The sequence below is a fragment of the Aureobasidium namibiae genome (assembly GCF_000721765.1).
Source record: "Aureobasidium namibiae CBS 147.97 unplaced genomic scaffold scaffold_2, whole genome shotgun sequence".
Taxonomy (NCBI): Eukaryota; Fungi; Ascomycota; class Dothideomycetes; order Dothideales; family Saccotheciaceae; genus Aureobasidium; species Aureobasidium namibiae.
The window spans coordinates 1,827,191-1,843,568 of NW_013581207.1; the positions used below are offsets into that span (position 1 = coordinate 1,827,191).

The following is a 16,378-nucleotide window of genomic DNA, read 5'->3' on the forward strand; positions in this document are numbered from 1 at the left end:
CTCACGAGGTACAACACAACATGGCGACCCATTCACTAGTACCGGACCCTCCCTCGGGCTCGGAAACCCAACGGCAACCAAGAAGCCTCAGGAGATCAATAACTCGTTTACCGGTGACGACTCGATCACCCAAAGAGCATGCTGTGACCGAACCAACACGACCTCTTCCCAAGAATCCGAACTTTCGCCACGTGCTCAAAAGCGAAACAACTTCGAGTCGTACAGTCACAGACTCTCGCCTACCGTCCAAAAACGCTACGCCAAGTGTTGTACAGGCACGACCTCCATCGGCCACCCCATCGGTCCAGAGTAATGCTAGCAAGGCACAATCACTGGGGCGCCGGTCCTTACGTGCTCCTGCTTTGAGCACAAAGACACCGTCTTTAGTATCAGGCTCGACTATATCAGCACCGGACAGTCCCCATTCGGCACTACGGAGGAAGCCTTCGACGATCAACCAATATGCTCTGCGTGTCAAGACTGATCCTGAGAGCATGCAAGAACATCGGGACTTAGTCAAGACAGTGCACAGAGCTCAGTATGACGATGATCTTTTTCCAGAAGCCATTCTTGGCATAGCTCTTCCTCCCACTTCTGGACTTGCATCTCTGAAGACTGTCAGCCGTATACCAAGCTCGGGACCAAGGACAACCAACTCAAGAACCAACGCAAAGGTCACACGCCCTGTGGTCGATATGCAGGCTCCATTTTCCGATGTCTCGAGCAGGAACTCCGACTCACCGTTCAGTCATCGATCTACACCAACTTCGGCCTCGTCGCACTCCTCGTTGGCCGCATCCACTTTGGGTTCTACACGTCACAGAGATAGCCTGGACTTGGCTCGTGCTGCTACGAAAGCACACGCGAAGAAAGACAAGTCTTCTATCGCCAATATCAGCTCCTCGTTACAGCAAGAAACTGGGAAGCTTGCTGCTCCTATTTCTAGGGACCAAATCAAACACCAGCAAGAGCTGACCAGACAAGGATTACTGTTCTCGAATCCCTTCTCTACTAAGTCCACATCTATTCAGAGCCAGAGAGGATCCACTGCTGCAAAGTCCACAGCTCGGCGCACGTCTCAAGGAGCACTTGTTGACGGTATCCCGCCAGAATTTGCGCACCTCAACGTCGATCCACCACCAAATCAGTCAACTAGTAGGTTTATACCTCCCAGAAGACCCAGCAGGGACGGAATCGACGGCCTAGGCCTCTCCTTAGATATACCTGTGGTGCAAAGTAATCTTTCGCACATCACCAGAGTACCGTCTCGAGGATCGATCGAAACAGGCGTAGAGTCGCCACCGCTGAGCCCAAGAAGGACATTCGGATTCGCTCATCGAAGCTCTTCTCGTCAAAGCAACAAGTCTCAGACATATCCAGCGACACCTAGAACGCCTGTCGGACGCTCCGAAATGGGCACACCTCTGAGTCGCAAAGATTCGCCGATGGTCGGACCGAGCCCGAATACCATTCGCTCTCCTAGGACAAATATACTCTCTAACCTTCACGCGAAACCGTCTACTCCTCCAATAGCATCGGAAAGACCTAAGAAAGGACCTTCAGCGGGTACTGGTCATGAAGGTTATGGCAAGTTCGGCTTCAGAGGAAGGGGGAGCAGTATCTTTGGCCGGACTACTCGTTCATCGAGCAAAGACAGCTCAACCAGTCACTCGGGATTCTCGTTCCTGAGCAGAAAGAAGAGCATGGCAGATGACGGTGAGGATAGCCTCGACCAATTCCTGGAAGAAAGGAGAGAGCCTATAATTCTCCGTGGAATCGGGAATGGAACACAATCGGGCGAGCAAGAGGCCACCGGAAGACCCAAGTCTGGTCACTCTGACGAGGCCAGGCATCGCGCAGACTCATCAGCTACGAAGACGGTCACGCCAACGGGCAGTGCCAGGAAGCCTTCACTTTCTGAGCTAGGAGGTGAAGGTAAAGAAGGTCATTGGCTGAACTCACCCACATCGAACAAGAGTCCGACATTCATGCAGCGATTCAAGTCGAAAATCACGAGCCAAAGCCCAAACAACGAACCTCGGAACCAGCAAATACCTAACTCGCTACACTTTGGTTCCATAGATCAGGCTACCAACCTCGATCTGACAGACATAGAGAAGCTTCTCAATGGCGACAATCGTTCTTCCCAAAGTTCGAAGAGCTCCGACGTCGATCTAAAGAACGTCAATCCGCCTGTGTCTTATGGCCGAAGACACGAAGGACTTCTGCCTAGTCCGCTAGAGACGCCTTCCCTGAAGAGAACATCGCTAAGCTCACCCGTTCTTCTCCAAGCAAAAACTATAACTCAATTTCAAGCCCCTCAACTCGTGGAAATATCCAAAGCTTCAAGCATATCACATCAAGAAGATGTTCCCGAGGGCAGACTTCGATCCGTGGGCAGAATTCCTCAGGTTGTACGAGCAGGTCAAATCTCACGAGCACAACCACATCAAGAAAATGTTGGCGTCTCCAAAGATATTCCAAACCATGGTGTGGAAGCGAACCAAGTTGCCTCGATTGCCGATGAGACACGAGAGTTTATTGCGTTCCCCCCACGAAAGGACTCAGAGCTTTCGTACACCAGCAGCTCTGGTTTCGGAAGCCCTTGCATTACAAGGACATCATTTGTAGGCGAGGACGAGGTCTGGAACGAATACGACAATTTGCTGGATGAGATCTCGCCTTCTAGGGTGAGAGCATCAGACACGTCCTCTTTTGGTGCACCGTTTCAGTATGGGGACATGATCGATTACAAACCTACAACTCACAACGAAGCGAGCACACCGTTTCAGTATGGGGACATGATCGATCACAAACCTACAACTCACAACGAAGCGAGCACACCGAGAAGCACCTCGAACCCGGAAGCCAGTAGAAGGGCCTCCAATTTCGACACAAGTCGTCCAAGCACGACCTTTTCGATATCTGACTATCTCGTCGATCAAGACGCCACTTCCGAAGCTCCTGTGTCCCCTCGCAAGAATAGAAGCTCTTTGGTCACTCCTGCTCTTCCTGGTCCAAGGATTCAAAGAAAGTCGGTTTCTCGCAAGCAGGAAAGACCGGTGGACAACTCTGCCTCCGCGGAGTTGAGATTTGCAGCACTCATGACAAGCAAGTGGCTGTCTTTCGGGCGACTTTTGTTCAGCCCTGCACATGAGGAAGCCATGACTGGCGATCATACTCGCATCCTGATTGTCGATGGTCTCGGGAAGGAGTGGTCCTACAACTGCGCTTTGACCTACCCAAAGTGTCAGTTTTACAACCTTGGTCCTGAACCAAATTCATCATCTTGGGAGACACTATCGAACTACCATCATGTCACGCACCCATCGATTTCCACACCGTTCCCATTCCCCAACAACTACTTTTCGGCGGTGGTCTTCCGCTTTCCCGTCGCCAATGCGGATGATGCTTACCAGGTATGCTTCAACGAAATCAAACGCACGATGCGTCCATCCGGATACCTCGAGATATCTGTGCTAGATCTAGATCTCGTGAACATGGGCCCAACTGCTCGAAAAGCAATCCGCGACCTGAAGATTCGCATGCACCAACAAGATAGCCAGATCAGTCTCTGGAACCATGGGGACGCTTTCCTCACCCTGCTGGGCAAGCGTGAATTCGAAAACTTACGCAAGTGCGTCGTCGGCATTCCCGTAGCTGGACGCATACGAAGAAGTCACGATAGCAGCAGTTCGAGCTCTGGTAGCCAGCGGAGAAGAACCTCAGAACAACCAGAACCCGAATACCTTCGGTTCACAGAGTGGATGCGGAGCAGCGGCAACAAGAACAATGAAGAAGATGAACGACATGAAAGACGCAATGATGAAGATATCACGAAGACTGTGGCAAAGATTGGACGTTGGTGGTACTCGTCCTGCTATCCTGACCCTGGCCAGTCAACCACAACCGCATTGTGGGATACACCTGGTTTGTTGCGAGAGTGCGAGCGCCAGAGAACGAGCTTCAGATTGCTGTTCTGCTATGCGCAGAAACCAGTCTGTGTCAAGAGGCGCACAGCGAGTGTTTGAGACATCAACGACGCATGAGAAATTTGACAACGAACACAATGAACGAAGATAATTGCATCAGATACACGCATAGTACATAGTTTCCAGGATGGTTTTGATTGAAATTTTTTTACTTTATTCTGCAGGCTGGGGTCTTGTTTGGTATACAAGTCATGCTTTCACGGATGTAATGCTGAGAATCAGCAGAGAACAAGCTGTCCGGCGGCCTATCTCTCTTCTCCCTCACACTTCATAAATCTATATCAAACTCTGCGTTCATGATACTGCGTATAGTTTCGTCCAACAGAATACGACCGAGAACAGTCACGACAGCAGCGTTATACACAACCTTCCGATCTTTTAGCTTCCCGTTTCCTATCAGTAATGTATGGGCAGCTCGCCGGGTCCATTCACAACCATCTGTCGAAGACTCAACTAAAGAGCTTGATGAGCTTAGCAGAATCCGAGAGTCGTTACATCGAGTCTCCTTGGATACAACTTTACTATGAATACGAGTGTGCATCTCCAAAGTGAGCAGTTCGCTCTATGACCTCGTGGGAGAGGAGGGTGGAAGCTGCAGATTTTAGCGCACGGTGAGGAGTGGTGGCATAGATCTTGCAATTAATTACATAACTCGATATGTAGCACCGAAAGTGTAGTCCTTCGATAACACAGCGACACAAAAAAAAGTTAGAAAAAGACAAGCACCATGGGCTGGATTCGAACCAACGACCTCCCGATCCTCGAGAGCGAGAGTATTAGGAACTTAGGTAAACGAACGTAGGGACTTAGGTTACCGAATCGGGTGTGCTGACCACTGCACCACCACGGCTTCTTGACTTGTATGATGGGGAAATGGATATTGGAAGAATATGAAGGTTGGTAGTGGAATGTAGAGTTGCGGGAAGCATGGTCGTATGAGGGAGTTTGAATGGCTGGTAGGCTTGACCTTCCTTCCTTCCTTCTCCAACCAGTACCACCCTTGTTTGATCTTGCCTGTATATCTTCAAACCTTTGATAAGAACATCTTAGAGCCTTGATAGCTGAACTGCCAATTCATCGTGTGCTCCATGGCGAATTGATTGTACTCCACCAACGACAGTGGTGGGCCATAGTCTCTTCCGACGCTACACGTCTTATGCTCACTATGTGAGCATTGATCTCAAGACCTCCATGCATTGCTCCCAAGTCTTAGCATTGTGATCCACGGTTTTCCAGTGCTCCAATTTCGACATTTCGGCGACGTCGCTCTCAATGTGAGATGTTGTACCGTTGATAGGTGTGATACCAAGACCCTGCACAAGAGAGTAAAGCACGGCTTCTTTGCTTACACCCGCCTCTTGAGCAGTGCTCTGTATGACTGGAATGTTCAGCAACCTGGGATTTCCAGTCAATGTCCAAAAGCTTTGATACTGGATGCCAGTCTCCGTGCAAAACTCTCTGAGCGCAACGTCCCACCCGGTAGCAGCATAGAATCTGTTCTGAACCACTTTTGGCTTGACGGCGCTATTTGTCCAGATGTGCTGAAGTATTGGAAGGGAAGTGTTTGAGATGCCCAGAGAGTGTACTTTTGTAGGAACGAATGACGACATTGCATCCCAGGCTTCCATCGTTTCGCTGAGGGTTGGCAGAGGACTGTGAAGCACCAGACAATCGATATAGCTCTCCTCTGGTCTTTTGCTGTGTCGTAGATTATGTAGTGAAGAGGTAACAGAAGCTTTGACCTGCTCTGTAATACTGGTTGAGGGATCATAGGGGAGGTTGTCTGGAAGTTGGCCATCGATTGATGTGAATTTCGTCTGGAGGTATAGGTCTCGACGCGTGAGATGGCTGATTGAGAGGAAGGAACGCACGCCGTTGCCGACGAGGTGCTCTTGGTAGTGTTTTGGTTGGGCGGCTGTGTCTATGGCGTGGAAGCCTGCTTGGAGAGCTTGGGTGACTAGACTGGCTGTTCGTTCCTTTTTCCATGCTGTACCGTAGAGCATATTCAGGGGTATATTTGAAGGTCTGGACATGGTTTTGAGTTGATATGGTTGACAAGATGATGTTTGAGAAGGAATGGTTATTCAGGTGCTGACGTCGATCTGTTTCCACATTGCATCGTTGAGGGTACGACCCTGACTCGATCGAAACATGACCCTCTTCTCACATATGGTGGTCTTTCTTCTGGTCGTGTAGAACGGACTGTGCGGGAGATTCAATGCTAAGAGTTCTAGATACAAGCCTTTGCTTCTAGGCCTCGATTGCTTGGTCAGATGTCCATATCGATCAATATTGAATTTAGGGCAAGCTTCGCGGGCGAGACGCGTCATTGTCACTCCTCTTCGAATATCTTGCGTAGCCTCATAACAGGTTTCGGTGGACGACAACGACATGCCCGACCAAACACTGTCAAGAGACATGAGCAAATGGGTCGATACAAACACGAGCCGAGAGACTGGAGTGAGCAGGACGTAAGATGGATATGCAAGGAAACTCAGCCAAGCGCCAGAGTAAGCCCTTTGATTGGACGACATGCACGAACGACAAGCGTAAGATGTGCCACGCTCACATCCACGGCGGCTACACAGCTTACCCCGTTCGCTGCTGACGGCAGTGATAGTGTGAGAGCAAATGTAGATCATGCGTGTAGGTTGTACCGCAGTAATCCTGTACAGTACAGATCATGTCTGTTCCCGCGTCTTGGGAGGTCAGCATCTATCTCTTTCCTGACTCCTCTCTTTCCCTCGGCGCTTGACCACGACAAAGCGTGAGGCTTGTTACTCGACGAGCCTTCATCAAGTTTGCCAAACAACACAGTGCTGCTCTTGCATCCTTCAGAAAGGCACACTCTTACCACGATGCTGCTTATCGCGCGAAAATGGAGGTCACGAAAGACCGTGCTCTACCTGTTCGCTGCAGAGTTTCCCTTCACTGTGGCCGCTCTCGCCCTCTTCGCCATTGCACAACCGAACACCTACCGAACTAGACTGTGGGAAGATGGTTACAATAATGGCTTCAACAGTTCGCCCGCTGAGATTCTCTACTCCTACGCAAACCATAGACCGATGAGTCCTCCTATCATTTGGAGTCAATTGTTCGTTCAAGTCGATTCGGGTCTTTGTATCGTCAGAGTCTAACCATGTTCCAGTATTACCGACTACAATGTCGTGATCTCAGTGCTCTCGATGTTCATAATGCTGGTCAAACCTGTCCTATTTTTCATGCGCGCCCTGATTCCGATACTCTCTGCTTTGATTCATACCCTGCTGGTCGTCCTGTATGCATACAGTGCATATGGACAAGCTGCACCTGACATGACCGACAAGAACCATCCACAGAAAGGCGCACCCTGGTACATCACAAAGAGTTGTAATGTTGCTTCGGACAAGAAGAACATTGGGTACTGTGAACAAGCAAAAGCCAGCTTTGCAGTGACGCTTTGTCTCTTGTGAGTAGTCTCCAAACACGTTGAGGTGTCATAAGACTAATCGCAGGCTCTAGGATTCTCTTCGCCATAACGCTAGCCGTCTCACTTTACTCTTGTGTGCCTACCAAAAATGAAAAGCTTGCCCGAGCCGCCGACTTCGAAGAGACCGAAATACCAGAATACTCGCCAGAGACAGCCCGGCTCGACGAGCAAGAGTGGGAAAAAATGAGGTCGCAGGCGGAGTGGCAGTACTCGTTGGCGCCAGGAACGTCGAACGTGCTGAATCCGATGACACCGAGAACGGTGGCTTTCCAGACGTTGGAAGGAAGTCCCGCAACAGGCTCCAATACGTTGCCATTCAGGGAGCAGTATGGAGGACCCGATGGCCGATAATATAACTAGTTTCTAGTAGTCTGTAAATAGAGCTTTGAACCAAGGCAATTTACTTTCCGTCAAATTTTTGCACTGGCTTACATATTGAAATGTCGTATGTCGCCCGTTTCGGTAGCGTACAAGCAATAGTGATGTTGTGCTACAGCCCTCTACAGCTCATCATCTGTCTCATCGTCATCGTCCATTGTTGGTAGCGGTTTGGAGGAAGGAATGATGGCAGAAGCTTGAGGGAGAGTTTGTGAAGACGACTTCGGTGGTATCTGCGAAGAAGTGGCAACACTTCTCTTGGAGAAAGGCAACTGCCTTCTAGGCGGGAGCTCTATCTCTGGTGATTTCATAGGCGCAGCTCTGGGTTCGTCTGGCTTGGCTGTCTCTGATGTCTTTGCCCTGGACCCAACAGAGATCTGAGAACGTGCTTGGGAGTGTGACGATTGTGGCGGCATGGGGGCTGGAGCAAAGCCACCATCACTGTCGTCGTCCTCGGTATCCAGATCAGATTTGTCAGAGTCCAGGGGTTCATCATGTTCCTGACGCATGTCATCTTCTTGGTTCATGCGGTTCCCCAGATCCGTTCGCTCGAAACCCTCGTCATCTGTTTCAGGCTCATGACTGCTGGCATCGGCCTTCCGCTTGCTCGAACGAGATAAATCAGGTTTACGACCAGCGGTTACAGATCTAGCTTGCTGGATCTGATCTGCGGCTCCGGGGTCTACCCTAGCGTGAGTCAAGAGGCGCTGCTGATCGCGGATCTTGAGTTTTTTTGTGTTTAACAGGGCAGCGAATTTCCTGAGCATCTCATCCTGGTGAGACTTTTTCGCTTTGACCAAATCGTCCAAGTGCAAGGTCAAGTCATCGATTGTCTTTTGATGTTCCGCAACAGTAGATTGGAAAGTTGCTAGTTGGTGGGCTAGTGCATCAGCTCGGGTTACTGCAAAGCCCGTCCAGTCGTATAGCTGAACATCTTCGTTTTCGTCCTTCTCTAGAGTGATTGCGCCAAGTCGTTGCTACGGATATCAGCATACAGAGTAAGCAAAAGGAATTGTGACGGAAATGTACAGTGATGCCACTAATCTTGTTGCGGATGGTTATAGTAAGTTGAGAGGAAGAGACATTGGCCACGGCTTCTACTCCGACCAAAGTAGGATCATTTGGAATTGATTGAAGCAAGACAGCGGACAGGATTGCTTGCCAATGGTCCGGATCGGACTGCGAAGTAGAAGCCTGTAATTTGTGAATGTGGTTCTGGCGTAGGTGGGTGACGAAAGGAGAGATGGCATCGGTGCCGACGAGTTTCAGGTCGAGCGGATCAGAGCCAGACTGTTGGACATTGACGAGAACGAAGTCATTGTCGACGTCAGTCCGCGGTAGCCGTAAGACTTTGGGATCCGGCAATGATGGCATGACGGCTGAGTAAGATTTGATGTGGCTAGCTTGAGTCAAGGAGTGGTGTAGGGAGCAGTACGGAAGAGGGTAGGGTTTGGATGCCGGGGCGGGGACGTTTGTTTAGATGCAAACAACCTCGACAACAACGGCGAGCTTTCGCAGGCTTCAAGCGTTTGCTGGCGAGCGTTTCGGCAAGCAAACGCGTCCGAGGGAGACGTTTCAGGCAACAGCCGCAGCGACGTGAGGCAGGGTTCTGCAGCGGTAGAGAAGGCTGAAGCCGGTGTCAAGTCGCGTGGAATTGATGATTGTTTACTGAGATTGTGACGTGCGGGCGAGGGAGCTGGCGCGACGGCAGACCCTTCTTGGCGGCGTAGCGCGAGGAAAGTGCAAAGAAAAAGGAAAGGTACTGGAGGCTTGTGCGTTCGGGTGAGGGCAGAGAGCAGCTCGGTCCAGGGTTGCATATCTCGACAGGCGTTGCACCGCTTTCCAGCCTCCCGCGTCGTGTCTTCGCCCACTCTGCTTTCTGCTGCTGCTGCTGCTGCTGCACGCTCGCTGCGTCTTCAATGCAACCCCGTTCCTGCCAGCTCCTTCATTACTGTCGCTCCCAGCGCCTCGTTCGTCTTTCGCTCCCCCATCTCGATCACCCCGATTCTCCGTCCTCGCCCTCGTCGCGCGCTTGCCGACTGACCGCCTGCCATGGCCGCGGCCGACATTGAGAGCTGGGACGACGATGTCGACTTCCAGGGCGATCTCTTCACAAACTCCGTCTCGACTGTGCAAACCCATTTCTCCTCGCGCCTGTCGCTCCGCTCCGAATCTGCCCCTGCCGACGATGACTGGCATGTCATGCTGCCGCCCAACGACGACTCGTCGGCCAACAACGCAATCCAGTCTGCCCGCCTCCAAGCCGGCATCCCTATTCCCAGCAATGTCCCTCCTTCGGCCTTGATGAGCGGCAAGATCCAGCGTCTAGGAAACGCGCCTTCTCGCCGTACACTGCCTCCCCGCCAGGACGACGACTGGGCCGACGATCTGGAAATCTCAAACGATGCTCCGCTCTCGCTCAAGCAACCCAAGCCTTCGTACCAGGAACATGAAGAGGAACATGACGACTTCGATGATTTTACCGAAGGCAGCCTGGGCATACGCTTCGCTGGCACTCGTCGCGACCAGCGCAACAGAAGCTTCTCCGGCTCCCAGTTGGGCTCCGCCATGAGCCCTAGTCTCGGCAGCGTCATGACTGAGAGCGAGGACGATTTCGGCGGCCTTGAGCTCCCCGAGGGACCCATCGATCTGAGCAAGATGCTCAAGAAGCGTCAGCAACAAGTCGAGGTCCCTCTTACTCTGCAATCCCATGACGAGGATGACTTCGAGAGTGGCCTTGACATCGGTGCCGGCAACGTATTCGACCCCAGCAAACTCACTCTGCACCGCAACATCCAGCAACGACAGGCCAAGTCTTCGTCATCTACCCGTGCTCCGACCACGACCCTCACCTTCTCTGAGAAGCCTTCTGCCACGCGCATCCCACGGCCTGTTCCCTCGTCCAAGCCAGCCTCCCGCCTGGAACCCGTCTTTGAGCCTGGAGCGACCCTTGTTACACGTCAACGTCCTCAACCCTCTACTTCGGGTTCTAATTTCTTGCGCAACAAGCGTTCTATGCCCGTTCTGCGCGGCCCCCCTCAGCATACTGCCAAGCCTGTACCATTCTTACCAGCCGGCTCCTCAGCCCAGTCGCACCACCAAACTACTGCCAAGCCTCCCTCGCGCGCCTCTGCATACCACCTTCGTCGCGAGGGCGAGCCTCAACGCAGTCAATCGCCTACACCTCGTCCCTACTCTCGTCTTTCTTCAGGATATGTACCTGACACGCCCTCGCGCTCCGGTCGTCGTGCCGATCTTGCCCCAGCCGCACTTGCAAGAGAAGCTGCCTCCAAGCGCACCGTGACAAAGCCTTCTCGCAGGCGCAATTTCGGAGACGGAACCGAACTAGACCTCTTCGATGACCTCCCCACCTCATCGACCAAGGAGTCCAGGTATCTCAAGCAACCCTCAGCCAGAGGCGCACCCAAGTCTGTCCGCAACATTCCGAGCAGGATCGATGTTACCGGATCTACCAAGATTCCCTTGCCGGAGCGCATGCAGACACCCGCTCCCGTGACACCTCGCAGCCCCATGCCCATGAAGAGTTTCCAGGACCAGAGCAACACCCCGCGTTACCTTCGCGACACTGCAGCAAGCCGCATTGCACGCGAATCACGCCTCAGGGCTGCAGGAACCGGCCGTCCCAAGAGTGAGGGTCCGCTCATGCCTGTCAGCACCAATTGGAAGGCTCAGATTGCTGCCCGCAGCCCCCATACCAGCCCCAGTGCCTCAAGGATCAAGGCCAAGCGTCCTCAGCTCATCGCTCCCAGCACTACCAATGTCGGCAAGCCAATCGTCGAGAAGGGCATGACCTTCAACCCTCAGGCTCTTCGATGGGAAGGCAATGAGAACAGTCTAGCTCCTTTCGAGCTTGGTCCGCTACTGCCAACCCCTACTCCAACCTCCCATGATGCACAACAGACTTCTTACATGACTGCACGACCCTTGCCGCCTTCGCCACCAAGGCCTGCCCTTATCACCCCGCTCGCTTCCGATTATTCCAATCAGAACATCAAGGTTGTTGGTGGTATGGTCTTTGACCCTCGTCGCATGTGCTGGCTCAAGCTACGTGCCGGAGATTCTAGGAACAACAGCCCTAGCGTCACCGAGGACGAAGAAGATCCCTTCGCTGCCATCGAAGATCTCAAGGAAGGTCCTACATCAGCCCCTGACGGCGCACAAACTACGGGTGGTGATGAGTGGCTGGTTGGCGAAGAGTTCGACCTGGGTCCCGAGTTCATCCGTCGTCAACGTGATGAGGAGAACACGTGGCGCCGCAGATGCGAATCCTGGTTCCCTGTGCATGGTGACTGCCGTCGATCTGACGACTCTTGGCGATGGGCCATCCGTGACATTGCCGGCCAAATGCTCTAAGTCGTTTGACCCCGAGCTGTTAATACGCATTTCATTTTTTACGAACCCTCTCATCAGCTGAGGGGAACACCACGATATGATTGATGAGAAGGAAAAAAAGCGAATCTTTTACGAATATCATTTTCCGGTCATCGGGACGGAGCAGGAGGACAGCGTTTTTCCATTGCTCTCTTGCTGTCTGCTTTCCTCGGAGTTTTCTGGGAGAAACAAACAACACTGATGATGACCGACGCAAACGAACTTTACGACATGACTGTTTCCTTGGCTTTGCCTTTTCCCCTTCTTCACTTCTTTTTTTCTATTCTTCTCACGGTCCGAACAGATGGACTTCATAAAACTACTTGGATGTTGATAGATGCTTGTTGTAATATGATGGCTTAGGAGAGAACTACCCGAATGAAAGAAAGTCAATACACTCTGATCTCAATCTGCGTTTCTGATCTGTGATGTGACTATAGCTCTCAGTGGATGCTTCCTATTCGGTAGAGGGATTGCACATTTCTGTAGCTTTGATCCTCTGTGAGAGGGGATGGGAGATACATACTCTCCCTGTATCTCCCTTCTTCATACAGAGGTCTAGATGCTATAAAAGGCATAGTACTTTCCGGACAGCAGACATACCCAGGGAGAGCCGAGAGCAAGCTGCTTTTCAACGGATACTATCTTGTTTCTTGGAACCTTTGTGCATGTTGACAGCTGTAATACCACATCTACGATTTACACTAGCGAAGGAAAGCAAGACTGAGACCATGTACGAGGGTGTATAACCAGTTCTGAACACATTACTCATTGCTTCTCTTCTCAGGGTGTAGCAGGGCCCTCTGCCACAACTTTGACAATGTTATCCAGCCAGATGGTCTGATGGATGTCCTGAACGGCCAACTGCCATTCACCCTCGCCAGAAACGGTCGTCAAACCAGATGAAGTGAGTACTTTGATGGTGAAGCGCTCGAGTATGCTGGCTGCAATATCGGGCGGAGGGTGGACAATCTGTAAGGCACTACACCAGTTGCTAACCAGTGTGTCAACCAGCCACTGCCAGCTGAATTCTTCCTCCATGGTGAAAGAGATGCGGTCTCGCACTAGTTGACCAGACTCGGGAGCGATGAGATAGAGGTGGTATGCCGGAGTAGTGTCCAGACGCGAGTCGTACGGTTCTGAGTGGCTGTCGTGAGCGGGGTTGGAGACGACGTCCTGCTCCGGAGCTGCATGCTGAATCTGAGGATCGGTGGGGTCCTGGGAGTTCTTTTCGGGCTTGCCGCCCTTGCGGGTCTCTATGGCGTACTGTCTCTGGCGCTCGTTGGTGACCATGCGACGCAGCAGTGGGGTGCAAAGAGCGATGATTCGGTCCCTGTCACGCGGCCAGATGTAGCGGCGTGGCTGAGGTGCTGCGTTGACTTCTCCATCGTTTGGTGGTGGAGCATTCTCGCCGAAGTATTTTTCTCCCCAACCCTCGGCCTCGAGGAACTCACGCACGCACTGGTACATTCTAGCCTTGACCATCTCGTTGTCGCCTCTGCCTCTGTTGCCTACACATGCCTGTCGATCGGGATAGTCGGAGTTGAGCATATATTGCTTGGCGGCAGCCTGAAGGTATAGGAAGTTCTCCGGAGACAGCTCGAGGGATGTGAAAAGTTTGGACATGGGAGGTCGAGTGTACTTCTTGGATGAGTCGGAAGCGGGACGGAACAGAGCGGCGGCGGAGTGGACGCCAGCAGCTCGAGCATCGAGGTGGGGAGAGTGGGGACGGATGTCTTCCGAGTGTCGTTGACGCTTGGAAGAGTCGCTCGCAGAAGCCGGATCGTCGTTGTGGAGAGAATGGGTACGCTTGCGCTTTGAGGTTGACAATCGAGCAGATGGATCGCGCAGCAGAGAAGCTAGGTCTTGGTCCGAGTGAGCAAACTGGAGCTGTTGATTGCGTTGGCGAATTTGTTCTTGGGCAGCAGCGCTGGTGGCAGCCTCGACGAGACCTTGTAGCTGAGCATGATCCTCGACGTCCTGATCCGAGGCCAGCTGCTGAGCATGGTGATATTCCGAGTTGGGTTCAGGATACATGGATGCTTGAGGAGCCGAGGTGGTGTAGTCCAGGATGCCTTGAGCAAGGCGCATCTCGTCGGATACTGGTTGGTCATGCGCCTGGCCAGGCTGGTAGTAGGGGCCGTTCGAGGCCATAGTGACTCGCCTCGTCAAGGGTGGGGCAAAGGGTGTCGACTGCTGTTGAGGGTCAGCCTCGTCTTGGGCAAGACTGGAGTCGTGGCGAGCGGCGTCATCATGTCGGGATTGTTGAAGTGAAGCGTAGCAGTGAATGAAAGCACGGCGAACTCACCTTAGGACTTGTTGGTGCAAACACAGCAAACTGACAGACACAATCTGCATCATACAGCTTGGATGGCTGACAGATATCTTGGTTGGGCGGGAAGCGTCACCAATTCTGGCCAGCTCGAGAGGCCCAAGCTTGCAGTACGCGCCGAGCCCAAGGAAGGCGCAAACAGCGTGAAGCTGCACGGCGCGACCGTCGTCTATCCCTTTCCTCACTCATCCTTTGCGACTTCCATCGCATCCATCCCATCCCTTCCTTGTTTCTTCCCATTGAACTCGTCTCCTCTTCTCCCTTTCCTTTCCACCCTCCATCTAATCACCGCAAAAATGGAATACGAGAACCGCGACTACGACGGTATCTACATCTGACTCGCTACACCAACTACCATCCAACTGATCCGATCCAGACGAGCCCCAATACCCCCGTGAGCGCTCGCGCTCTCCCCGCCCCGATCGTGACGGCGACAGCAGACTTCGTAGCGCTTCGCCTGCCGCTGCCCGTGATGACCGGTACGTCACCAAACACTTCAATCATCCATCTACAACATGTCATTGACAACCAACCCAGCACCGCCCAGCAGATCCGTGAGGATGAGGAAGAAGCTGCCAACCCCGGCTCCAACCTTTTTGTTACCGGCATCCACCCCCGTCTGACTGAGGAGGAGGTCCGTCGCCTGTTCGAGAAGTACGGTGATGTCGAGACTTGCAGCATCATGCGCGACCCTCACACCCGCGAGTCGCGTGGCTTCGGTTTCGTCAACATGGTCACCGGCGAGCAGGCCGACGCTGCCAAGTCTGGTCTCCAGGGCGAGGTCTACGAGGGCCGCACTCTGAGCATTGAGAAGGCTCGTCGCTCCAGACCCAGAACCCCTACCCCTGGCAAGTACTTCGGCCCTCCCAAGAGAAGTAAGCAACCACGTCCTCGACATGTACGTTCCTCAACTGACTCTATCTCCAGCCGACGATCGCCGTCCTCCTGGTCGCTTCGGTGGTGGTGGTGGTGACCGCTACAACGACCGCCGCGGCTTCGGCAGACGTGAAGAGTATGGTGGCAGATCTGGTGGTGGACGCTACGGTGGTGGCGATCGCTACGGCGATGACCGCTACGGTGGTGGTCGCGACTACGATCGCTACGAGGACCGCGGTTCGTACAGCCGTCGCGACCGTGATGACTACGGTGGTGGCTCTCGTGGCTACGGCGGCGGCCGTGAAGATCGCTACGCTGGACGCGGCGGTGCTTCTGGTGGTGACGACGACAGACGTGGCGGATACGGCTACGACCGTGGCAGTGCCCGCGCTGATGCTCCTTCTAGCTATGCTGACCCTGCAGCTCCCGCTGCCGACGCTGCTGCTTCTGGCGGCCGTCGTGCCTACGGCGAGGAGCGCGGTGCTGACAGATACGAACGCCGCTAGAGCGCTACTAATGACCAGGGGGAATTCAAAAAGCACACTTTGGCATGACGGCCCATCGGTTATTATACCCAACCACACCATCATGTACCTCTTCACCTTTCTCGTCATCTTCTTGCCGCTCTTCCACGCTATTCACGGTTCGTTCGGGGCGCATCAGCAGATTAATATCTCGGGTCTTTTCTTTCCGGCTTCAGCTCGTCGTACGGCAAGAAAAGAATCAGAAATCTTGAGACGTGCTTCTGCAACTATTTTGGCGACACCACCCAGAGACACGCGCACGTTATACATCTTTACGATTCTCGAGCGTCTTTTCCAGTGGATTTCCTAGTTCGGCAGTCCGACTTTTTTTTCCAATACAGTTACACATCCCGTGGTGCGGTTTCATCAAATTGCTTCAACTAAATGAGCAATTCAACATAATAACGTGCGACAC

General features: G+C 52.8%; 7 protein-coding genes across 7 annotated transcripts; 4 read left to right on the top strand and 3 right to left on the bottom strand.

Moving 5' to 3' along the window:
* Positions 1-20: 20 nt before the first annotated feature.
* Positions 21-4,031, top strand: M436DRAFT_37807 (uncharacterized protein; the record flags this gene model as incomplete). Its single annotated transcript, XM_013575249.1, has 2 exons — positions 21-2,725; positions 2,780-4,031. 2 exons carry the CDS (start codon positions 21-23, stop codon positions 4,029-4,031), a joined length of 3,957 nt encoding a protein of 1,318 aa, XP_013430703.1.
* A 1,124-nt stretch (positions 4,032-5,155) lies between these two features.
* M436DRAFT_78807 (aldo-keto reductase) lies at positions 5,156-6,025 on the bottom strand (the record flags this gene model as incomplete). Its single annotated transcript, XM_013575971.1, has 1 exon — positions 5,156-6,025. The coding sequence occupies one exon, from the start codon at positions 6,023-6,025 to the stop codon at positions 5,156-5,158; it is 870 nt and encodes a 289-aa protein (XP_013431425.1).
* An 825-nt stretch (positions 6,026-6,850) lies between these two features.
* Positions 6,851-7,812, top strand: M436DRAFT_38273 (uncharacterized protein; the record flags this gene model as incomplete). The annotated part of the gene is made up of 3 exons (XM_013575329.1): positions 6,851-7,086; positions 7,141-7,440; positions 7,494-7,812. The coding sequence occupies 3 exons, from the start codon at positions 6,851-6,853 to the stop codon at positions 7,810-7,812; spliced, it is 855 nt and encodes a 284-aa protein (XP_013430783.1).
* Positions 7,813-7,961: 149 nt separating this feature from the next.
* Positions 7,962-9,213, bottom strand: M436DRAFT_39152 (uncharacterized protein; the record flags this gene model as incomplete). The annotated part of the gene is made up of 2 exons (XM_013575494.1): positions 7,962-8,816; positions 8,869-9,213. 2 exons carry the CDS (start codon positions 9,211-9,213, stop codon positions 7,962-7,964), a joined length of 1,200 nt encoding a protein of 399 aa, XP_013430948.1.
* Positions 9,214-9,891: 678 nt separating this feature from the next.
* Positions 9,892-12,213, top strand: M436DRAFT_37884 (uncharacterized protein; the record flags this gene model as incomplete). The annotated part of the gene is made up of 1 exon (XM_013575260.1): positions 9,892-12,213. One exon carries the CDS (start codon positions 9,892-9,894, stop codon positions 12,211-12,213), a length of 2,322 nt encoding a protein of 773 aa, XP_013430714.1.
* An 801-nt stretch (positions 12,214-13,014) lies between these two features.
* On the bottom strand, positions 13,015-14,385 carry M436DRAFT_38879 (uncharacterized protein; the record flags this gene model as incomplete). The annotated part of the gene is made up of 1 exon (XM_013575439.1): positions 13,015-14,385. One exon carries the CDS (start codon positions 14,383-14,385, stop codon positions 13,015-13,017), a length of 1,371 nt encoding a protein of 456 aa, XP_013430893.1.
* A 474-nt stretch (positions 14,386-14,859) lies between these two features.
* On the top strand, positions 14,860-15,945 carry M436DRAFT_69989 (RNA-binding domain-containing protein; the record flags this gene model as incomplete). The annotated part of the gene is made up of 4 exons (XM_013575778.1): positions 14,860-14,887; positions 14,940-15,042; positions 15,101-15,438; positions 15,491-15,945. The coding sequence occupies 4 exons, from the start codon at positions 14,860-14,862 to the stop codon at positions 15,943-15,945; spliced, it is 924 nt and encodes a 307-aa protein (XP_013431232.1).
* Between the last annotated feature and the right edge of the window lie 433 nt (positions 15,946-16,378).